The 24,870-nt window shown below is 44.2% G+C and overlaps 2 protein-coding genes across 5 annotated transcripts; both read right to left on the bottom strand.

Moving 5' to 3' along the window:
• Positions 1–174: 174 nt before the first annotated feature.
• On the bottom strand, positions 175–11,738 carry slc7a8b (solute carrier family 7 member 8b). Of its 4 annotated transcripts, none has more exons than XM_076972229.1 (12): positions 11,676–11,738; positions 11,091–11,246; positions 9,985–10,189; positions 9,745–9,896; positions 7,494–7,619; positions 5,841–5,994; positions 2,784–2,907; positions 2,450–2,553; positions 1,572–1,668; positions 1,321–1,470; positions 945–1,122; positions 175–841 (listed from the first exon to the last, which is right to left on the bottom strand). In XM_076972229.1, exons 2-12 carry the CDS (start codon positions 11,206–11,208, stop codon positions 729–731), a joined length of 1,521 nt encoding a protein of 506 aa, XP_076828344.1. In that variant the 5' UTR covers positions 11,209–11,246; positions 11,676–11,738; the 3' UTR covers positions 175–728. The 4 variants fall into 4 exon arrangements, with proteins under 4 accessions (XP_076828344.1, XP_076828342.1, XP_076828345.1 ...); XM_076972227.1 differs by having other exon boundaries at positions 11,487–11,729; XM_076972230.1 differs by having other exon boundaries at positions 11,091–11,412; positions 11,676–11,719.
• A 1,061-nt stretch (positions 11,739–12,799) lies between these two features.
• Positions 12,800–23,509, bottom strand: prmt5 (protein arginine methyltransferase 5). Its single transcript, XM_076972201.1, has 16 exons — positions 23,351–23,509; positions 22,442–22,560; positions 20,603–20,688; positions 20,147–20,281; positions 19,528–19,640; positions 17,270–17,319; positions 17,016–17,179; positions 16,725–16,886; positions 16,524–16,601; positions 16,305–16,363; positions 14,742–14,864; positions 14,480–14,655; positions 14,129–14,332; positions 13,624–13,734; positions 13,474–13,538; positions 12,800–13,379 (listed from the first exon to the last, which is right to left on the bottom strand). The coding sequence occupies exons 1-16, from the start codon at positions 23,446–23,448 to the stop codon at positions 13,227–13,229; spliced, it is 1,896 nt and encodes a 631-aa protein (XP_076828316.1). The 5' UTR covers positions 23,449–23,509; the 3' UTR covers positions 12,800–13,226.
• Between the last annotated feature and the right edge of the window lie 1,361 nt (positions 23,510–24,870).

The following is a 24,870-nucleotide window of genomic DNA, read 5'->3' as shown; positions in this document are numbered from 1 at the left end:
TGTCAACTACAGATCATTCAAACGTTTTTAATATGATCAGTGTTTTGCTTTGCACAGTAATACGCTGGTCGTGCATCGACAATAATTAAAAAAATCTTAATAACTTTTTTAGGTGATTCAGATCTGTACAGCGATCCCACTTTGTCTGTGATATCAAAATGAGAATGACAGAGATGGAAGTACGCGTCTGTGAGACTTTTATTTCCTCTATCGTACATTACCAACTCATTCCGTTTTCAGTTTTGTATTGCATATATTGTTTCTGATTCTGGACCAGCCAGTTTTGATAGGAAGTTATGAAAGACTCATTGTTTAAAAGGCTACTAACACAAAAGGTAAAATCAGTAATGTGCAGGCTATTGGGCTAATTCCAAAAACATCTCCAAATCCCCCGAGTAAAATTACTAAACAGCATAAGATTAACGAACACAAATCACTTTTTTTCACACAGTGCAAATCTATGAAACCAAATTAAGTACAACGGTCACATTCAGAAAAGTAAGAAGTGGGTTCCACACTCGAGTAACTATAAACCCTAATGTAGTACTTCAGAGTCTGGCCAGTGGATGGCAGTATTGCACCAAGAAAAAATTATTAGGGCAAAATTTAATAGATGGGTAATCTCTGCCTTCACGGATGTTTGCGTGTTGTCTCCATTTTCACATTCCACACATTTAAAAATGTCACTAGCTGTATATAAAAATGCCCTGTTTCCTCTAGTGACTCGTTCAGAATTTCTTCTCCTCTTCCTCACGCTCTTTCTCTGGCCCGTCCTGCTTCTTCCTGTCTTCTGCGGGATACACCACATGGCATAATTTCTGCCCCAAGCGTGTCATTCCATCTGCATGAAGACAATTTTGGAGAAGAAACCGATTAAGGAAAAGTGAACGTGACAAATATGCCTTTTAAAAAGCCGTGAAAGTTTGTGTGTGGTGTTTCCATACCAAAAATGTAGATAAAGCTCTTGGGTTTGGTTTCCCAGTAGACACCAAAGAGGTACACGGGAACACCTGACATCATGATGGCCAGGCCAATACCACACACCACCGGCTCTTTGTACAGCGAGAAACCCAGCAGGAAAGCCCAGAAGAGCAGGTAGATAACAGGCCATGCCAAGCTAATCTGTTTTCATTTCATATTGGTGCACAGAAGCACAGAAAATATTTGCTTGATATTGCATTGTAAATGAAAAAAAGAGTTGCAACTGTACTTAAGCTAATTTGTGATAAAAACTGTTTATTCCTAAATGTCTTTCATATCCAGTTGCTTGAATGCAAAAGGGGGTTAAAAAAATAGAAGGGGACGTGCATGGTGCCTCACCTTGATTGGTCGATACAGGTCTGGCTCTTTGATACGCAACACAATCTGCCCAGCAACAGTGACCCCATAAAACAGATAGTTTATGAAGCCCACATAGTTGATGAGGGTGTATATATCACTGGTGCACAGCATGAGAAGAGTTGATATACACTGAAGAAAAGACAAAAGACATGTGTCATTCTTTTCTCGGTTCTTGGGAGGGGTTTCTGAGGAGAATACAGAAACGGGAGGTGATGTCGTGAAGAACTTGCAGCAAAAAACAGAGCCGGTATGGGAGTGCAGCGGTCCACGTGGATCATGGCCAGCAGCCGAGGAAGATGACCCTCCCGTGCTCCAGCGAAGAACAAGCTACCGCAAAAGAGGCAGGGCGTGAACCCCAGAACAACACGAAACGCAGAGGCCAGCATGTCAGCGCACTGGCTGTGTGTGTGTGTGTTTGTGTGAGTGTGCGCACCAATACATATGAGTACAGTTTTAAGCACCTGCTACAAGTGTATTAGATGAATGGGTAATGCAGAGCAGAAGAGAGACACCCCCCCTACACACACACCCACCCCCACCCACCCACATTGTCCATCTTCAGGCCCTAAAGATGGTGTCATTACAGAGTTGATGATGAGAAATTATGATGATGATGATCCTACTGTGTATATATAACACACATACAGTATGTTATATTATTATATATATTTTATATATATAGTGTGTGTGTGTGTGTGTGTGCGTGTGTGTAAATATATGTATATTCTGTAACACATTATCTAGCAATGACTGCAAAATCCAGGTTGAAATTTTAGAATTTAGATCCATGGTTGACAATCTCTGCTTTCAGAAAAGATTTCTATAATAGATAAGAAACTCAATTTTATGGTTAATCTTAAGAGTGACCTCACTGATTAATGCAGTAAAATAGCTTTAATAAACCAATCTAATAAAAGATTCAAAAGCTCCATGTGATGTGATGAAGTGGGCGTTAAAGCTCCAGTAAGACAGCCACAGCCCTGCTACAGTGAGTCCATATGGTAGGCGGATCTGTAACCTGTAAGCCCTACATATGGTCAGCAAGAATGAGTGAGAACAAACGGCAGGACCCAGCAGGACACGATTCTGGGCTGGGCGAGCAACTAACCGCGCTGAGGTGAAGAGGGAGCCGTTCACGCCTCCGAACGTGGACAGGGCCACCGAGATGGGCATGATCCATGACATCACTCCCAGCAGCTTCTCGCCAAACGTCTGCCAGAGAGTTTAGGTGTGGAGAAACCACACAGACATTTAATACTGCCAACCAAGCCCAGAGACACAATAGGGGCAGATCGTGTTTGCGCAGGTGAATGTGCCCAGACATTAATGTTAATGGACGATGAGCCGGTCTGTCTGATCGGCTGATGAATGGGGCATTTAATCCCCCACTGAAAACTCCGTAAGCTGCTTACTGGAGGCATGAAGGCACGGGGCGGACTTACCACAGCAACGGCGTTGGAGGCGAGAAGTTCCTCGGGACTCATTGCTGTAACATATGCCATGTTCGCAAACGCATAAACAAACGTTACCAGCGGTATGGAAATGTAGATCGCTCGAGGCAGGTTCCTGTTTAACAGAGTGAAGCCCTTGTTACCTATTTATTAGCATGCACTTCTGTTTGTGACTTATAGTTCACTAAACACATACAGATTTTATTCCATGTTTTATATTTTGAAAAAAGACCTAGAAAGGCCTAGAAAACCCCTCAGCACTTCAGCACAACAAAAATCAGGGTTGGCCCATCGTTGTGAAAGATTTCATGACTGATTAACATCAAAATCAGAGCCAGTTTTATACACCAGGTATAGTAAATTGCTTTGGTGTGATGGAAACTGCTGAACAGTATAACATTGAAAGGACAAGGGTGCACAGACACACGTAAGAACACAACTACAGACCAAACACACGTAAGAACACAACTACAGACCAAACACATGTAAGAACACAACTACAGAAAACACACGTAAGGACACAACTACAGACCAAACACACGTAAGGACACAACTACAGACCAAACACACGTAAGGACACAACTACAGACCAAACACACGTAAGAACACAACTACAGACCAAACACACGTAAGAACACAACTACAGACCAAACACACGTAAGAACACAACTACAGACCAAACACATGTAAGAACACAACTATAGAAAACACACATGTAAGAGCACAACTACAGACCAAACACACGTAAGAGCACAACTACAGACCAAACACACGTAAGAACACAACTACAGACCAAACACACGTAAGAACACAACTACAGACCAAACACATGTAAGAACACAACTACAGACCAAACACACATGTAAGAGCACAACTACAGACCAAACACACGTAAGAACACAACTACAGACCAAACACACGTAAGAGCACAACTACAGACCAAACACACGTAAGAGCACAACTACAGACCAAACACACGTAAGAACACAACTACAGACCAAACACACGTAAGAACACAACTACAGACCAAACACACGTAAGAACACAACTACAGACCAAACACATGTAAGAACACAACTACAGACCAAACACACGTAAGAACACAACTACAGACCAAACACACGTAAGAGCACAACTACAGACCAAACACATGTAAGAACACAACTACAGACCAAACACATGTAAGAACACAACTACAGACCAAACACACGTAAGAACACAACTACAGACCAAACACACGTAAGAACACAACTACAGACCAAACACATGTAAGAACACAACTACAGACCAAACACACGTAAGAACACAACTACAGACCAAACACATGTAAGAACACAACTATAGAAAACACACATGTAAGAGCACAACTACAGACCAAACACATGTAAGAACACAACTACAGACCAAACACACGTAAGAACACAACTACAGACCAAACACACGTAAGAACACAACTACAGACCAAACACACGTAAGAACACAACTACAGACCAAACACATGTAAGAACACAACTACAGACCAAACACATGTAAGAACACAACTACAGACCAAACACACGTAAGAACACAACTACAGACCAAACACATGTAAGAACACAACTACAGACCAAACACATGTAAGAACACAACTATAGAAAACACACATGTAAGAGCACAACTACAGACCAAACACATGTAAGAACACAACTACAGACCAAACACACGTAAGAACACAACTACAGACCAAACACATGTAAGAACACAACTACAGACCAAACACATGTAAGAACACAACTACAGACCAAACACATGTAAGAACACAACTACAGACCATACACATGTAAGAACACAACTATAGAAAACACACATGTAAGAGCACAACTACAGACCAAACACATGTAAGAGCACAACTACAGACCAAACACACGTAAGAACACAACTACAGACCAAACACACGTAAGAACACAACTACAGACCAAACACACGTAAGAACACAATTACAGAAAACACACATGTAAGAACACAACTACAGACCAAACACATGTAAGAGCACAACTACAGACCAAACACATGTAAGAACACAACTACAGACCAAACACATGTAAGAGCACAACTATAGAACACACATGTAAGAACACAACTACAGACCAAACACATGTAAGAGCACAACTATAGAACAAACACATGTAAAAACACAACTACAGACCAAACACACGTAAGAACACAACTACAGACCAAACACACGTAAGAACACAACTACAGAAAACACACATGTAAGAACACAACTACAGAAAACACACATGTAAGAACACAACTACAAAACAAACACATGTAAGAACACAACTACAGACCAAACACATGTAAGAACACAACTACAGACTAAACACATGTAAGAGCACAACTACAGAAAACACACATGTAAGAACACAACTACAGACCAAACACATGTAAGAACACAACTACAGAAAACACACATGTAAGAACACAACTACAGAACACACACATGTAAGAGCACAACTATAGAACACACACATGTAAGAACACAACTACAGACCAAACACATGTAAGAACACAACTACAGAAAACACACATGTAAGAACACAACTACAGAACACACACATGTAAGAGCACAACTATAGAACACACACATGTAAGAACACAACTACAAAACAAACACATTGAAGGACACAACTACAGACTGCCAAAAATATTAAAATGAATAAATGGATTATGAATTAAAACTAGTCTAGGTCTAAACTAGGTCTAAAATCAGACCTAGAAAAAACACTGAATCACTGTATTGCATCTGCAGAAACGTCTTAGGCATAGGATAGTCCTAAATAGATCCAGTGACGTGCCAGGAGAAAGTCTTTTCACAAAGGACCAATGTCTACATATTTGCACGCTACCCACAATGACTCTATATTCTTTCTCCAACATTTAGAACTTCTGAAAAGTTCTGAGGCCTGGCATAGGGACACATTGTGGTCAGGGCACTAGGACCTGGTTGCTTGTTCAAATTTATTATCATAGTTTATTATAATTAGCTGAAGTATGATTGGACGTTACCTGTAGGGGTCAATGAGCTCCTCTGTGACGTAGTTGAGGAAGTTCCAGCCTGCGTAGGCGAATGATCCCTGCAGGAAGGCCAGAGCAAGGCGGCCCACGTCATACTCCTGGAAAGGCTCGAAGGCATGGGCTGGCTGTAGCCAGTAAAAGTGGCCTGGACCCACACAGTTCTGCTCACTCATCAAACATATCACACTGCACTTGGAAATAAAGCTACAACAATTTACCACAAGAGTAACAACCATTTGCGTGAACACAACCTGTAGACCCATAAGTTATCGGCTTTATTTTACATTTAACATTGAGAAGAACTCTACTCAATAATAATAATAATAATAATAATAATAATAATTTATATAGCAGCTTTCTCACACTCAAAGTTGCTTCCGATCAATACAGTGAGTAAAAAGTGAGATGTTAGGTGTGGATTTAGTCTTAAAAGGAAGGGAAAAAAACTACCTACTGTTAATTTGGTGGTAAAGTATGGTAAAGTATGGTAATGAAGTATAGTGAAGTATGGTGGTGAAGTATAGTGAAGTATGGTGGTGAAGTATAGTGAAATATGGCGGTGGACCCTCAACACAACGCAGAGCTGTTTGTATCTCAGCTGTCCACTGAGGTACAAATATCATCAGATACTGAAACCTGCCTACCCAGGGTTAGCAGGGTTGAGAGAGTGTACTTCAAAAGCGTATACTGTAACATATTCTAATCTAATCTAATCTAGCCCTATATTAAAGTAATATATTATCACGTTGTCTTTGGATTACATTTTAACCTATGAACTATCAAGTGTTCCACCAACAAGTTCCCACAATGCCCTGTGTTTCCTCATATTGAGCCTGACGTACATGTGTGCCTGCTCTTCAGCTCTCCCACTGCATAACTAACAGTGCACAAGCTGGAGTTTACGTGACGTATCTTCTACTAAACAATTTTCTTATCTTTTTTAAATTAACACGATATTTAATTAACACGTATGAAGTCCTAAGAAACAAACACCATATCCATAATTACATCGTGTGTGAAGAACAGCATGGATTTCTCCAGAAAAATCTCACAAATGCTTGTGTGCTTCCTGTCACAAATTACAATGGAACGCAGTAAAAATCCCCCAAACGCAGTCTGGGTGAGAACTCAACGCCTGGTAGATATTTTAACTCTTTATATAACTCCATGCTGACACTTGTTCTGTGCTACAACAGTCATGAGAACCTCTGACTCTATTAGAACCACTCGAAACTGTAAAATACAGAAGAAATAACAGGGTAATGATTCTCGTTCAGTTGTCATGTAATCCTATCAGTCTTATAACTGTACCAGCTATCTAATTACTGTCTTTTGTCTGTAACTGTAACGCAATGGAATTGAGTGTTTGTATCCTGTTTACGTAAAGCTGCTATATTCATTACATCACTACCCAAGATCTCTTTGTGTCTGTGGTCCTGTCCAGCCTTGGTAGAGAGGACACTGTACTGTTGTCTTCTGAGAAGGAGACGCCACAAAGTGCTACATGTAGGGCTGCCAACACCTGTATGTTTTTGAGATTTCTACATTTCTGTTTATTTATTTTTATTACTGATATTTATCAGGTCCGTGGGTATGTCGGGACGGCCCGGTGCACGCAGGGTGTGGGAGCAGAGGCCCACCTACCCTTGCAGATCTGCACGATGCCCATAATGATGATGAGAGCCAGGGCCAGCAGTTTGCCCGTGGTGAAGACGTCCTGCACGCGGGTCGCCCAGCGCACGCTGTAGCAGTTCACCCACGTCAGCAGCACTGCGGGACACGGAGGGGAAAATCGAACAGGATGACTGTTGAGATGAGCGTTGAGACTCTCCACACTTCACCGTGTTGTCTGATGTCATAGAGTGTTTCGATATAACCCGCAATGATAAAGTACTGAACCCAGTGACAACACAGTACTGAAGCCAGCAATGATAAAGTACTGAACCCAGTAACAACACAGTACTGAACCCAGCAACAACACAGTACTGAAGCCAGCAATGATAAAGTACTGATACCAGCAATGATAAAAGTACTGAACAAAAACAGAAATATGTTATTGTTGTTTGCTCTTCAGGAAATCACAGAAATACAATGTACTATACAATACAATACAATGAGAAATTAAGCTTATAAAATTAAGTTTGATCTAATACCAATATCAATGTGATTTCTAAGAATTTCACCCTCAGAGTGTCTTACTCTGAAATGAAACTCATTGTAGATTTTACAATAGATGCATAGACCATAAAAAGAGACAGGGTAAACCAATAACTATTATGGCAGGGTAACTACAGGGTAACTATTATGCCATTTAGGACATGTTAACATATTTAAACAGAATATTATCACTAATATTGTGATATGGGCCCAAATGTAATTCAGAATGATTGAACATAAAATACTTTTAAGAATAACTTAGCATACATTCTCCAGCCCTTCAGTCGCTAGGGAAAATAAGAGCAGGCGTTGAGTCATTGGTCACATGACGCAGTAGCTTTGGGATTAGAAAGTGAGTGCCTCCGTTAGTAAAGAATGAGTGTGGGGAGGCAACACACTCACAGAACAGCCTCCTCATGTCCTCATCCTCCTGTCTCCCCTCCTTGCCGAGTTCAAAGGTCATGTGTCTGCTGAGGGGAGGAAGGCCGGACGATGGAGAGGTGGTGAGACGCAAAGGTGTGTGCCAGGACCATCGTGTACAACATGACCATGTGAGACAGGAGAGAGGGGCACAGGCTGTGGGCACGCCTGGGCCACTTACAAATCTCAGGACACTTGCTAATGCCATGCTAACAGTAAATAAGGGCTAATAAATGCAAACAGCTAGTTCACAGGACAGGAACAACCCATACCGGCAATCAGTTATGCTCAACTGACTGTGTTATGACACATAATGACACACTCAGGCATGAGTGTTATGTTGACTGTGTTTTTTGTGGATGGTATTTAAAATAAATTGACATCATTACTGTACTTTGTCACAGACACAATGAATTAATGTTTTGAAAGGAACACATTTCTCATATGGAGATGTGTGATTGCCATGTGTAGACGTCAGTCAAGTGTGCAGGACACAAGAGTGCCCTCCACTGAAGAGCGCACATTTAAAATAGAATTTTAAAATAGAATTTTAGCACCTCTATTCAACCCAGTGTTGGTCAATTTTGAAATATCTCAAGGTGAGGAAGAGAGAGCACAACACAGGTTGGACGATTAGGCTTTTGTCATGGCTAATGTGACGAATTAGCCAACTTATTTGAAACAAATAAAATTATTTTTATAAAATAATAAATTATTTGAGAAATAAGGCTGGTACACAGGAGCTACAGTGAAATAACGTGGGAGTGGACGTTGGAATTAACACATGAATATAAATATACTACTGTATATTAACACACTAATATATACACACTATAAACACACTACTATAAACATACCACTGTATTAACACATGAATATAAATATACTACTGTATTAACACACTAATTAAAGCTCTGAATGGGAACAGTGAGAGGGGCAGTTAACAAGGGTAAGAGGGTACAAGGGTACAAGGGTAAGAGGGTAAGAGGGTAAGAGGGTACAAGGGTAAGAGGGTAAGAGGGTAAGAGGGTACAAGGGTAAGAGGGTAAGAGGGTACAAGGGTAAGAGGGTAAGAGGGTAAGAGGGTAAGAGGGTACAAGGGTAAGAGGGTAAGAGGGTAAGAGGGTACAAGGGTAAGAGGGTAAGAGGGTACAAGGGTAAGAGGGTAAGAGGGTACAAGGGTAAGAGGGTAAGAGGGTACAAGGGTAAGAGGGTAAGAGGGTAAGAGGGTACAAGGGTAAGAGGGTAAGAGGTGTAAATGAAGGCCCCTTTATTCGCAGCTGTCCTGGGAGGTGCATGCGGGTGGAGCGCTACTCACGGAGGCACAGGGCCGCGAGCAGGCGTGAGCCGCCTTCAGGCACGCTGCAGGGGGTGAAGAAGGGGTGGAGGATGTAGTTGGAGAAGGTGAGGGCCACCACAGCCTGGTTGGTGGGGTACATGACCAGCACTGCTATCCACAGCCTCAGGAACCTGCCAGACACGCACGGCTGTCAGCGGGGACGCACACGGGTGACGTTTCCTCCCTTCACACCCGTCCTAGCCAGGAGATGAACCTTACCCAGCTAGGCCTCCGAAGATGTCCTTGACGTAGGAGTAGTCTCCCCCAGACTTGGGAATGGTGACCCCCAGCTCGGCGTAGCACAGCGCTCCGATGGCGGTAATGACTCCTGTGCCGACCCATATTATCAAAGCCACGCCCACCGAACTGGCATTCTCCAACACTCCCTTTGGACTTACAAAGATCCCCGAGCCAATGATGTTACCTGGAGATGAGGGAGGAAATTACCCAGAATGCCAAGGGAACAAGCAGGTGTGAGCAGTGCGAGAGTGACCATCACACAGGAGGGAGTCGACAATCCCACCTCATTAAAAGAGCTGCAAATATTTTCGATGCAGCCAAGTTTCTATATTTATTATTTTATTATTACTGTTACTTCCAGGATATTCTTGTGGAGATTTATCTGAGATCTACAAAGAAGTGCCATTCTTTTACACTCTGGGCTTTTCTGCACACGTGTGTGTGTGTGTGTGTGTGTGTGTGTGTGTGTGTGTGTGTGTGTGTGTGTGTGATAGAGGAAGATTGGGTATTGCATCAGAGTCTGCAGGAAGCCGAGAGGGGAGGACTGCTTACAGCAGCTAAGCCCCGCGGCCCGTGTTTGGCGACCTAGTTTGTATGCAGTACACTGGCTGTTATTACTGTATAACAGCAGTACGCACACCATCTCTCTGTCCTCCACAGACAAACCCAGCTATTTCCCATAATCCCTACAAACTCCACCATAAATCTGCCCTCTTGGAACTCTGCAGTGTTTCTGCTTTTCTATGTTATGTAGTAGGATAATGTAGAAACGTAGAATACAGTGCAGTTGATATAAAAATGTATTTTCTGGGAAAACAGCCAAAGTGAGATTATTTTTACATTGGCGGTCATTAAATTAATGAGTGGAGGTCAGTGAGCAGGAACCATGTGGACTGTAGAAAGTGCTGATGCACACTTGTACCTAAAAACAGGCCGGACTTTGGAACACGCAAACAAAATCCCATCAAATGATTTCTTATATTTCTTTTTTTTTTCTTCCTAGTTGAACCATGAGCCCATTATATATCGATTGCCTTCAAAAATGTAAGGAAACGCATTAAGTATGGTTAAGACTTCAGACTTACCCACAATGATACCACAGGCGCTGAAGAGGCCGATCTCCTTCTTGAGGGCCACTGTGGCGGCCCCTGACTCCTCGCCAGGATTTGAGCCTGAACCTCTTTGCCTGGCACCGTCGCTCATCTTTCCAGATTCTTGAATTTAAATTGCACTAGCGCAAACTGGCATAGAAATACCACGTAAAGTCAACAAACGTTTAAACGTTCATACCTTCATCCAAGGGGGACCATTTTTACGCATGAATTACGCGCTATCCCCAAAGCTGTATCTGTTCCATCCAGGTGCTACGTCCACACAAGGTGTTTTCATTCAGTCAGAATTTCACCACTGCATAACACAATTAATACTTTTTTTCATTAGAAATCGCACACATAGATATGTGCTAGCTAAAACCAACTTACAGGAGCGATGGTCCCCGCAACATTAAGCTCAACTAAGTTTGCTCAGACTACGCAAAATGTAATTTACTTGAGGCTGTCGCCACTTCTCGTTTCCACCAATAAAAGCATCAAATGTAACGGATCATAAAAAAAGAAATCAGGTATTTTCCATTCTGAGGTATCAAACCAGACGAAAGGCACTATACGCACAGGAGTATGGAGCGGTTCTGCTTAAGGAGAGAGAGACCCAGGCAACAGGTGCGCAGAAGATCGCTTCTGGAGGACAGTGCTTGTGGGAGGGACCTCAGGAACCTCCCACACCTAAACACCTATGCAATTAACCAAGCACAACGGTGAGGACATTTGAACTGCAATACTGAATAGTCTAATATGCATTGGAACAATGTATATTATGCAGGAAAGCATTAATGGATGTGTAGATAATGAACAGATTACCCCAAACACTTTAAAATCAAGACAGCTACCGTTTTGTGTAGCTTCGCAAAGCAAAAATGTTCGAGCATTTATATCAGCGAGTCCCACAGATAACGTGTTGCAATCAATGAGTGTTTCAGCTAACACGTAACACACTGAAGCTTTCTGATAAAAGAGAACATGAGAAACAGCGCCCCCTTCCCTCGAGTTCAGTAGTGCAGCTTCTTCTATTACACGCGCACAAACGAGGATGGGGCTCCATTTACTGACACCATGTCAGTTATCTCCCTGCAACCAAGAGCAGCGTCAGTTATTCATGACTCTCCACTCTAGGTCGCCCGTTTCTCATTTGCTTTAACATCAACATCAAAAACTGTGTAAACATGCAGAGTAAATGCTGCACACCCTATGTGCAACTATAGACTTAGTAACATGCCCTCTGGGTTTATGGCACCTTTCATTAAATCTTTGTGGTTGCAAAGATAACAGAGGTGGAAACTATTCTGTAAGTCTTCTTTCAATACACCAGGGGTCCTCGCCGTTAGTTCATCGTATTGGTGATCTTGGGTGAAACGGCACGTTTAGCAGGTCAGTCGCCACACCGACGGCTTCTCGCGCTCGCCCCCTGCTGGCTGCTTAATTGCGTGTTCTTTCTTACTCATATTTTTGAACTATTTTATATTCGTTCTTGTGAAAAGGAAACGTTATACCAGGATCGAGAACACTTTAATCTGTTCTGGTTTGGATGGCCTAACTATATGATACATAAAGAGAGTGTGAGGGGGAAAGAGCGCGGAAAAAGGTGTATGTGGGCCCAGTAATCCTGCTGGTTCTGCACACTTACAGTTCTATTTCCAGTTCCAAAAGACGGTGTGACTCAGAGATATAACGCAGAAATCAAGGCCTCCGAGGACATGACATCGTTTATTTCAGTACAGTATGACTCAGTTTTGCCTTTTGAAACATTAACAATTTTTTTTAGTGGAATGAAGACCATCTAGCGTCTTGTTATTTTAAAGGCCAACTTAGATGTTGAGACCGACTTCCCGTTTGTAAACAAGTATAAAAAAATTAACGTGTGAAACCGACAAAAGTTGTCATCCAGTAGAAGAGCACGAATCGGAGCGCTGCACTGTTATTAAACCAGCACACACTCTGGATGGAAGTGTCAGGATGTCAGTAATAACACCAGTAATAATAATAATAATAATAATAATAATAATAATAATAACAATAATAAAGTAATAATAACAACAAAAAAGTCTCCTGTCTACACTGCAAAAAAGAACGGATGTATAAAAAAGTAAGTTGGACGTGGCCCCGCCCCTATAATCCGATGGTGTAGGAGCGTCCGGCGGGGTTGTGGATGGCGGAGCACACGGGCTCGGTCACCGCCCACTCGTACCACACCTTCTTCCCGTTGTTACGTCTCCAGAAGCGCACGTTCACGTGGTCTCCACCGGACAGCGGGACGGGCTGCTACGGAAGGAGGCAAGAAGCGGTCAGGTTCATCCACCCACGTCTAGAGCACAGACACCCAGTACGTGGTCCAGGGAGGCCGGGCGGGACTTACTTTAAGAGGGAAGAGGATGGGGAACCAGGAGAACATGCCCGGGGAGTGAGTCTCTGGCCTGATACCTGAAACGGGAAGACGGGACAGACGCTTTAAAATCCGCACCGCCAAACACGCGCCTGGCGTGGCCCTTCGGCGAGGAAGACTTACTCAGCATGACGTCCTTGTACAGGACGGTCTCGAAATATCCCGCAAAACCATGAAGCACCGAGCTGCAGGCCACTGTGAAGCGCAGACACTGGTATCTGTTGTTGTTCATATCTGAGAGAGAGAGAGAGAGAGAGAGAGAGAGAGAGAGAGAGAGAGAGAGAGAGAGAGAGAGAGAGAGAGAGAGAGAGAGAGAGAGAGAGAGAGAGAGAGAGAGAGAGAGAGAGAGAGAGAGAGAGAGAGAGAGAGAGAGAGAGAGAGAGAGAGAGATCATGACAGAGATCGAGATCGAGAGAGACAGAGAGAGACAGAGGCCACAGAGTGTGAAAGAGCAAGAGAGCCAGAGCTGTAATGAAGTTTTGCTGTCTCTTCTTCAGGGCACAGCAGCGCCGCTTTGCATTTACAAATTCCAAGTCGATTCCAAATGACCACAAAAGCAATAAATCACGCTGCGCTCACACTGGTGGGGAACGCTGCTGCGTCTCCCTTACGTGTGCAGGCCTCTCACCTGTGGTGGGGTGCACAAACGTGAAGCAGGGCTGGGGCTCCGACAGCTGGTGGAAGTTGTGCAGCCTCACCACGTAGGGCGTCTCGAAGTGGCTCTCCGGGTCCTTGTCCCGCTCCCGACAGCTGCGCACTTCGTTATACAGCTTCGAGGACGAGATCGGAGCCAGGAACGAGGTGTAGGAGCAGGGAATGCTCACGCCGCCGTCTTCAGAAACAAAACACGAAGCAATAAACCCGATAAACCGGCCGGGTGACTCTGGAAGAGTCCAAATGTGGATGAAAAAGAAGAAAGAAAAAAAAAACAGAAGAGGTCCCAGGTGTGAAAAACGAGAAATGTTCCGTGTTTGTGAACCTTTCAGGAAGTGCTGAGCTCCATCCAGGCACTCGGGAGACAGCTCGTTGTCTCCGAAGGACCCCAGCAGCTCGCTGACGATGATGTCCGCCTTCTCCGGCGCGGACCATTCCCGCATGTCACATGACACCACGGTCACCTGGTCCCCCCATTCCTCAAACTTCCAGTTCTCTAGCCTGAACGAAACATTGAATCGTTACCTATAAAACGCCAATAAAATACTTCTAAAACGTACATATCCACAGAGGCGACATCCACATACGTGATGACAGCGTTGGGGTTCTTCTCGACGGCATACACGCGCAACTTTCTGTCAGCCTGTTTGGCAGCACGGAGCGAGGCGTTCACCAGGGGACCCCGGCCAGCTCCCAGAACCATTAGCACTCTGAGAGAGTGTGAGAGAGAGAGAAAGAATGAGAGAGGGAGAGGGGAGGGCCAGACTCTTGCACTCAAACAGACAGGACACGTTCTGACTCGGTGAAGTGAAACATCTCTCCAGCTCTCTCATCCAGGAGAGGTGAACTTCAAAAGACACAACCACCATGTTTTTACGTCTGGAACTGCTAAATCAAACAGTTTTCAGCTATACGGTAGCTCACTAAAGTCAGTCATCCACATACGTTAAGGTCACGTTCACAGGGCCACCACAAAAGTGGAAACACTAAATATCTGTAGCTCCCCCAAACCTTAAGCCTCAAAATTGCAACACAGTGGCTTCCCAAAACAGAGTATGGACTCTACAGTTCTTTAATACTCTGCAATCTTTTAACAAAATCTAACATTTTATAATAAAATGTGTGCATGTAATGATACACTTAATTAGTAGTACATATATTTTCCGCATTTATGACTTTTAGTCAAAGTTTTCTCTTTTTTTGTACCCCACATGCTTCATTTGCAACGTTTCGCAGTAGGCTGCAAAAAATCCCCCATTAATTGTCCATTTTCCTCATTACTGATGAACTCATGAATCTGCAGTAAAGACCCAAAAGTCGAGGTTCAACTGTTTAGTATTCTATGACAAACACAAATGTGTGTCAAATTAACTCAACAAAGCTTTAAATCTGACATCAATTAATTCCAAATAAATTCAGTGGGCACAAACACATCTTTGTCACCACCTGGTGGCATTTTCATTACAGAACCTGTTCCCATGTCTCACACGTGCTCATCTGTGACATCACGTTTGACTCACGTATATGACATCAAAACAGCATTTGAGACATCAGTGACACCTCTTCAGACACGTAAATATAATATTTACCACCGAGCTCCAGTTATAGCGCTCTCCTTTAAACATAAAACCGAATGGAAACATCTCAGATTACTTTACTCCTCAGCGAGTGATTAAATCTCCCTCATGAATACTTAGATCACTCGACGACCTCATCTGATCCGGGATGCAAACAGACGTCCTTTGGTCCGGGCAGTCTCACGGTTGGCCACCGGTTACATCACATCTGCTTCTGCTGTGCAGGGCCATCATGACTAGGTCGTCTACTGGTGACCCCCCTCTGCACCGTCGTTAGCATTTTGGCTTTAATGCCACGTGTTTGGAATAATTCTCAAAGCTCTGATGGTTTGCGTTAACTGTTATTCGGATGTCAGCTCGGGGGCGATTTTAAATCCCCCACTTGCTGAAACGTATTTGGAGTTTTAACTCCAAGGTTATGGATTTACACATTACTCTCGAATGGATTTACCCATTACTTTATCTACAAATTAGGCAGGGGTCTCAGATGGGCATCGCAGGCATAAATAAACGCTTGTGGCGAACTGAAAACTCTTGGCAACAAAAGGCGGGGAGAGGGGACTGAGCACTTACTGCACGCAGGTTTCCTTCTGTTCTTCTGGGACTCTGTCTAGCAGACATTTGTACACCGCCTGGAGAGCAAGATGAATTACGCAGCTCAGTGGAGCATTACAGCGCCAACGGCTCCAAAGAGTAATACAAAGATCAAAAACCTTCACCGGCGTGACGCGTGTAAACGCGAGCGCACCAAGGACCCGGCCGAGCCATTACGCTCCTCGCGCCCCAACTCACCTGCTGGTACTGCGAATATTTAATGGGATCTTTTTCAAAGACTTCGTACGTCTGTGACTCCAAATTGTCCATTAGGGGCTGAAAGGAGAAGCGAAATATTTAACGAGATTCTTAGAACAGCGGAACGGGGACAACGGAAGACCTGGAAGATGCACGATTCTAGGGGTTCTTGTTCATACACATGTACCCATGCAAACCCACCTGTAACGGGGACTGCAGGTAGTCCTCGTAGCCCTTGGCAAACATCTCGTAGGCGTTGGGAGCTGGCCGGTTCTGGTTCAGGTGCTCCAGGTACTGCAGGTAGCAGCGGAAATCCTTCTCGCTGTGGCGGCTGGCGCCTGTAAATATAAACTGAGCCTCCAGCTGGGGAGGACAGGAAGACACTGATATCCTGCCGCTTGGACTTCCTGTGTGCCGCTGGCACTACAGACAAGCCAAGGTTATACCCTTCACATCGACACTGTTCTCAACCTCAGCTGTGTCAGTGTTTACCTTGAAGAGCCGGAATATGATTCGTTGGTGGGCTTTTGACAGGACAGGAAATCCCTTCTTATTGGTCAGAAATATGCTGGTGGGAAGAATGGCGGCTTTGATTGGTTCTCCGAGCCATTTGTCAATCACAGTGTCGGAGGGCATGTCTGCACCGATCTCGATAGCTTCGGACGGAAAAAGAAACAATGGTGTTGGAGACCAACAAACAGATCACCGTAGCCGCAGGAGGACATATTTAAATATGGCGTCCTCACCAAGGCAGATCCTCTTGTTGTAGTCACAGAGTGTTCGAAACGAGTGCCACCTAGAAGGGAGGAGCGGGAGATGGTGGAACTGAAGGTTTTCAAAAAGAAAAACCTGCTTTTCTCTAAAGCCGGGCCTGCACCGGAGGGCTTTTGATATTCCAGCAGCCGAGAACATCACATTTCACAGATACTCCTCCGTTTGAGCTGTGTGCACACTGCAGTTTACACAGGAGGCCCAATACAGGGGACACCACCCTACCGAGGAGTCGCTAAATCCATTCAGTGCAGCTCCATGCAGTGTGAGTGAGTGTGTGTGAGTGTGTCCTGCTATCTTGGGAGCTGAAGTATGGAACATCATCTCTAAAACAGAGGAAGCTGGTGCACAGGCAGAGACGGTGCAGGTTTGTTCAGAAAACAAAACCAAATGGTGTAGATTAAGAGAAGGATGTAGGAGATACCGTGATGTAGGAGATACCGTGATGTAGGAGATACCGTGATGTAGGAGATACCGTGATGTAGGAGATACCGTGCTCACCAGCCTCTAGAGATCGGCAGATGTACCCTGTGCCAAACCACTAGTCTCATTCTTCATAAGAAGCCTCCAAGATCCCACCACCCCAGAAGATCTTCACAGGGCTTATCGGGCAGGCACATCCCTTTGTGTGTCGCTGAATTCAGCCCACAACACTTCCAGAAGACCAAACAGGTCTGATGTTCCGGCCCACATACTTCTCCAAATGTGAACCCACACGTCTTATCCAGCCTCACAGACACAGTGAGTGTGTACGGTCATCAGTTCTATATGGATTTCACACTATACCTACAGTACACTAAATTAACCTCCCTGTACAGCCAATCAGATCTTAAGCCATAAAACCCATACTTCCCAGCAGCTAAAGCCAAACTCAGCCTCACTGGTACCAGTTAACTTGTACACAATACCACTGGTTCCAAATAGATCTACCATTCTGGACATGACGATCCACAATCCCACTTGACGTGTCATTTGTGTAGGAGACACCAAACACCTCAGGCGCTGCCCCAACCAGCCTGTGCTCTCCTCACCCACGAGTCCTTCCAGCTCATCTTCAAATGGAAACCGTTACCTCATCAAAATAAACCATCCGTCTCCCTACCGACCGTGACCCCGTATCCGGCCTCAGCCTAGCTCGCCGGGCAGGAATGGGCTGAGCAGGGTGTGGGTTCAGTTAAGATAAACGCACTTCTGTACTGCAGGAAGGGGACGAGTTTCCGCGGATTCGCTGGATGGTTCCACATGGAAAGACGTGTGACGGGGCTGCTGTGTGGTCAGTGTGTGGCGCGCACGCTGGAGCCAGGACTAATGACTTCACACAGAGCGCTTCACCCACAGGCCGCCACAGGCACTAATCATCTTACATCCAAACGTCTCTCGCTGATGGATTCACACTCCAAGGATGAGATGCTTCCTTATGAATTAGAAAAACTGTATGAAACTCCAATCTCAGCCTACATGATTTGGTGTGTGCTTAGATACAAACTCCTCAACTGGACCTGTGATATGAAATTATTCACAGTAGGATTTGTGCCATGAAGAAGAAGAAAGGAAAAAAAGGACGAGTGGGAACACATCCATCTTTTTTCAAAACATCTCAATACGAACCTAAAAACAGCACAGTTACACAACCGTCACACGAGCGGCGTTAGCCGCGTTCCCGTCCTCACGTCTGCAGCTCCGTCCTGGTCAAGACCGACTTCCGCACACCACTGTGTCTGCATCATTATCACACACACATTCTGTCACGGTTCCCCTGACAGGAGTGAACTGGCCACCAACGGTCGTCCAGGGGCTGAAACGACTTCGTTTCTTTCTTCTCCCTTTCCCGCCTACACACCCGTGTCACAGAAGAACAGTTACACCGCCTGTACCGCCACTTCACACCGCACCGGCGGGCCCATCTTTACTGCTGCTCGCAATGGTTCAGGTACGTGATTAAGTTGTCACAGATATGCCGAATACCACATTCCTAACAGGAGGATATTTGTTCATTGTGAACGTGTTATTGTGCGAATTGTTAATAGGAGAAGGCGAAAACAAAAGATTCAACACCTTCACAGCCCCGCCTCGAGCTCAACCTCCGAACTCGGATTCTGTATCACCGCACACTCAGTCCGAGGTCCCAATTTCACAGACTGCTAATAGGTTTTGCTGACCTCACTTATCTAAAGCTGTAGCTGAGTGAATGGGGCTGATCTCTCCTGGAGAGTGTGGTGTGATGATATCTCACCAGCCCCAGGTCTTCTCCTCACTGCTGCCGTCCTCCGTGGGTTTGGTGGGCTCGTTCTCGATCAAGTCCTCACGCGTGTCCTCCGGGTCCAGCAGGGGAACTCGGATCCAGAACTGAAGCCGGATTAAGCAAATTTGTTTAATTAACCAATTAAAATTCAACAAAACGCATCAACAACCTTCATTTATACACGCTATACAAGGCATGGGCTACAAAATGTTTCACAGAAGACTACAATAAGAATAAACTAAAAATAAAATACTGAATACATAAAGTAAAACATTCTATACTTGAGCAACAAACAACAAAAACAGCACTCCACAAGGGACGGACACACACAGACACACACACAGACACACACAGCTGAGCATCTTTAATATCAACCATTTTATAACAGAACAGACCTCCCAAAAACCATTTCATCTTAGTTAATGGTAAAATCACCTCTGGGGATTTTCACCTTAGTTATATGGTACAGTCTCACCTCTGAGGATAAATGAAACTCACAGCCACCATAAAAGTGCCCCCCCCCCCACACGTGTTAACAGAACGTCCTCAGCTGAAAACGAACACCCGGGTATGGAGGACACCTCGTTCCCGGCTGAGGCCGCGGTCTCACCATGGAGGAGTGGTGGCCGGTGTGGATGTGGTTGAGCAGGACGTGGGCGAGGTTGGAGCATCGCTGGCCCCTCAGGGGGATCATGAAGGCTGGCAGACCCAGATAGGCACAGAAATTCAGCTCCTGCACCAGCGCCTGTGGCGGACACACCGGGTCGGTCATCAGCACCAATCACATCCCAAGGCCAACAACAGCAGCCTTGCCAAAGCAGGCTTGTTACTTATAGGATTGGCATGGTTCCAGGAAAGTATTACTGGTAGAATAATAATCGGCTATCGCCAAGACACTGTAGCGCTGTTCTGTTGTGAATGTATGATCAAAGACAGGACAGAATGCACCAAAATATATATATAATAAGAATAATAATAAAGGACCTGGTGACCAACACTCTTAGTGCACGAACAAGAGGTCTTTATAGTGTGAAAAGCATTTCAGTGTTGGTGCGCGTTAACTTACTGCTTCTGAGTTCCTGCGCTCTGTGGTGAGTTCGGAGTCGGCCTCGATCCATGAGGAGAGCTTCCCCACAATAAGAGTGTTCCAGTCTGGCAACAGGGACACCGGTGGGGAGCAGGAAGAGTTTGGATCAGTTTACACCAGCGCATCAATATCCACAGGGAAGTGAAAGGTGCTCTCATTATAATGACAACAAACAGTACAAACTCCTATTGATCAAACGCATCTCGATTTTCACACATTTCATCCATGTTTGAACTGTTCTGCGTATGTACTCACACTCAGAAAACACAGTTCCGATTTACTATTTCTGACTACTTGGCAGAGTGCGTCGTGTTTAGGGCTGCCACGATTAGTCGACTAGTCACGATTATGTCGACTATTAAAATAGTTGACGACTAATTTAATAGTCGATGCGTCGTGTTTTTTTTTTTTTCTCTCCATACTGCTGCGGTCGCGTCTGCCTTTCTGTCCCTAACGCACATGCGCAGTAGTGGAAACCGAGGTAGACAGTGGACGATATCCCAGGACATTATACAGACTGGTATCATGGCTACCCGGCTACGGAACTCAAAAGTGTGGGATAATTTTCCGTAACCGGGTTCCGAAACGTGTGCAATATCTGCAAGGCAGAACTTTCCTTGCCCGGCAGCACAACCGCGATGTACGAGCACCTGAAGCATGTTGTGGCTTATTATGACAATGATGAAGAGGGACCGTCATCTCTGTAATCTAAATTACAGAGATTACAGTTATTACAGTTAGCTGCTAACGTTACAGTAAACAGAGCGCTAACTTTGTACTTACTTATCGTGGTAACTGTAAAAGATAACATTAGTGATGGCGATTTGTTTCATTAGCCTTAGCACGCATTCGTGCGTTTTCTGTAACGTCAGTGAGACCAAAACTTTATTTTTGTGAATAATTCCTTAGTTTCAGGTACCTACCTAATTTGATTTATATGTAGCTATGTTTGATGCCAGAGACAAATGAAAGAAAGAAAAACCTAAAAAAAAAATTCTTTATTATTGTATTTATTTTTGCGTTGTTTAAGCCAGTGCCTTATACTTATTTTAATAATTGTTGCAACAAGTTGCATATTTCATTAAAGGTTTAATGAACTATGATCTTAATTGTTTTTATTTTTAGCTGAAATCTAATGATGATTATATAATAGCAGTTGCATTCTAGTGTGATAAGCTGTATGTTTTATATTCAATTAACGCACGATCAGATTAGTCGACTAATCATAAAAATTAATCGGTGATTAGTCGACTATAAAAATAATCGTTTGTGGCAGCCCTAGTCGTGTTGTACGATACGTGGAGTAACCTCTGAAAGCAAAAGCACTCGTACAACACTGCTGCACACACGCGTGTTGAGTCTGAGAGCAGGCCTTCTCTACTGGAATACCACAGCTGGAATACCACACTCAAGCCAACAACCTGTGTCTGCTCCACTAAGAGAAAATGCTCACAGGTGTAAACAAATTCATCTGCACTGGCGAAATACTCATCAGTGTACCTGTGCATCTGTATTATGAGAATCTCATATTTGAATTAAATATTCATATTAGTCAGAGAACGTTGAATATTCTATAAGCATGGCATCTTTAGATAGGCCCAAGCCAAGTGAACAAACACTCAATTCATCCTAATGACTCGGTAGTGTATATTTCACTGCTGTTTTAAAACGTCCTGTTCAGTATACAGTCCAGGTTCAGTATACAGTCCAGGTTCATCAGTCCCCAAAGAGTGGTTGGTGTCTGGGCAGCAATCCGACCTCCTTGCAGACAAGTACCACCGATGTGTGTGCAAAGGGACTGGACTGGACGAATCTCACCTCGGCCACACAGAAGCAGGTCGGAGCGGGTCTGAGCCCCAGCTCTGGCTTTTGCAGGTTCCAGTTCATACTCTCTCCGGAAGCGTGGATGGAAAAGTGGCATGCACAGGAAGTCGAAACTGTGGAGCAGAGATGATTGCATTACATCACAAACAAATTTATTATAATAATAAAAATCACTCCAAAATACCTGAAGTATATCTACATATATTTGGCTGGGGCAGCTTTTTGCACGGCAAATACTTATCAAATACCTGTCTGCATTCCTAAAGAGCGTGTAAAAAAAAAAAAAACACTTCCTACATGTAACTTTACTTAGCTGAGTAACTTTACAGTTAGTCAAGTAGCTACATCGTGGCTACATCTCAATGTCCTCACAGGTCGTCTGAGAGCATCAGTGAAGTCCCTCGTGTAAAGAGGGGCTGTGTGAGCCTCACCTCTCAACACCTGAGCATACATTATACTATTTCTGGCACCACAGATCTGAAGCTCAGAGTGGATCTACGAGAGAACTGACGCCAGGATTAAGTCCTGCAAGCTGGTTAAGGCAGTGATGTCCCCCCATCTTCTTGAACTTGGAACCATACAGGTTTCCACCAAAAACTAATACCAGCAATTAAATTCAAGAGCTGTTATACAAATCACATCATTTGCAATATCCATCAGGGATTTAAATTGTTTTTATAAGCATTAAAAACGGGGCAATCTCCATGCTTTTCACAGATTCCCTAGCAAGGGGCTCGCGGTGCACCCAGCTGTAATAGCGCCGTGCACGAGCTGGCGAGGCTCCGGCGGCGTCACGTGCAGTGGCCGAGCCGCGCGAACTTTAGCGCGAATTTCACGTCTTTTGCCGCCGTTTGACTGAAATTATTTGCCCGAGCGGTAAAGTGAATAACTGTGATTTCTTACCCAAGTTTTGCGACCGCGGCGAGGGTATCGGCCACCTCAGGCACGCAACTTAAATCTCTCCCGCAGGAGACCCTGCTCCCCGTGCTGGCGGACGCCATCGTTTGGAGATGACATAGGAGGGAGAATGAAAACGAGGCCGCGCTATAGTGAAACCGCCGCCATGTTGGCTCTGCGGACGTTCGAGATCAGTGACGACAGCCAATGGTTTTCAGATCCAAAATGGAAACCACTGGCGGTGCAGTTTCGCCCTTAACAAAGTCCTGCGAGATTTATCTACGAGATCAGAGAGCGCGGACTTCTCGTCCATAAAAAAAAATCAATGCAAATTCGGATACCGTGGTATTTTTCCACGTAGAACGATTATCAGATTAGTTTTGTTAAAGTGTGTAATAACTGCTTATTGATAATAAATGTTAGGTAATTGTAGCATATTGCTTTTGTTTGTACAGTCTCTCTAAATCCCACAGTCGGTTACTTTGGGATGCAATACTGAGATGAAAGTCTCCAGAAAATACTCCACAACGCTATGGTAGCCTGTTGAGAGTGTATACCAAGACATGTACAGAAACCCAACATGCTTGTGATGTTATGCCTGTTAAACGAGTGACAGTTAACTGAGGACACCTGGATGCTGGCATCTGGAGAGACTGCCGGGAACCTAGGCAGGTGGTTAGTGGTGTGTAGAGAAGGGTTTTGTTTGTTTAAAGTTTTTATAACCTGAACTAACCCAATATTCTCATAAACACACCAGCAAATGCCACAAAATTAGTAAACAAAGTCACCAGACTAAACTGCTCACTGACTATTATAATCCAACTATATTTCTACATAAAGTAATTTTTTACAGTATTTTTATTTTCTCAAACAAGCTATTAAAATAGATATATCTTGAAGAAACAATCAAGGGACATGGGCAGGCACAAATCTCATGAAGAGTACAAACGCAAGGTCTATATCCCTCCCAGAGATCCCAGATCTCTGTCCATGGATCTGAAAACAACCACAAGCATGCTGGGTCCTTCACTATCCTGCAGTTACTACTCTTATCACTCTAGGGTTTTGGTTTTTATTTTATTACAGGAATTATTTTCTGTTGATGGTTTTGAATACTAATTCAGATATTGTGACCTTGTAATGAAGATATTTAGATTACTCATTGGATAAATGTGCAATAAAGGCAGTTTGATTGGTGTGTGTGTGTGTGTGTGTGTGTGTGTGTGTGTGTGTGTGTGTGTGTGTGTGTGGAGGGACAGAAATATACACAGAGATGCATCCTCAGCAGTTTTATGCTTTCAAGAGTCGCTTGTGTGAGACGCTTCAGTCGCTGCCATTCAAGCATACATGTGCTTATATCAGCTGTCACAAAGAAGGCGTGTATGTGGGTATGAGAGCGAAAGAGAGAGACAAAGTAAATGTATATGTGTGGGGCGGTGTCTGGATGTGTGCGGGTGTGTGTGTGTTCTCTTCCTCGTCATATATAAATGTATATGTGTGGGGCGGTGTCTGGATGTGTGCGGGTT

The sequence above is a fragment of the Brachyhypopomus gauderio genome, chromosome 14, assembly GCF_052324685.1.
Source record: "Brachyhypopomus gauderio isolate BG-103 chromosome 14, BGAUD_0.2, whole genome shotgun sequence".
Lineage (NCBI taxonomy): Eukaryota > Metazoa > Chordata > Actinopteri > Gymnotiformes > Hypopomidae > Brachyhypopomus > Brachyhypopomus gauderio.
Note: the sequence above shows the minus strand (reverse complement) of the source record. Positions and strands in the feature narration are given on the sequence as shown.

Bases quoted from the DNA above. Each gene is read 5' to 3' on its own strand.
- prmt5 (XM_076972201.1), bottom strand. From the start codon at position 23,448: ATGGCGTCCGCCAGCACGGGGAGCAGGGTCTCCTGCGGGAGAGATTTA. The intron at 17,180-17,269 runs GTGAGGACGCCA...TTCCGTCCGAAG, and splicing joins CAACAAGAGGATCTGCCTTG to CTATCGAGATCGGTGCAGAC. The intron at 13,539-13,623 runs GTAAGTCTTCCT...TTCCCGTTTCAG, and splicing joins GTACAAGGACGTCATGCTGA to GTATCAGGCCAGAGACTCAC.
- slc7a8b (XM_076972229.1), bottom strand. From the start codon at position 11,208: ATGAGCGACGGTGCCAGGCAAAGAGGTTCAGGCTCAAATCCTGGCGAG. The intron at 7,620-9,744 runs GTGAGTAGCGCT...CGTGTCCCGCAG, and splicing joins GCTCGCGGCCCTGTGCCTCC to TGCTGCTGACGTGGGTGAAC. The intron at 1,669-2,449 runs GTTAGTTGCTCG...CTTTTGCGGTAG, and splicing joins TCCCTCTTCACCTCAGCGCG to CTTGTTCTTCGCTGGAGCAC.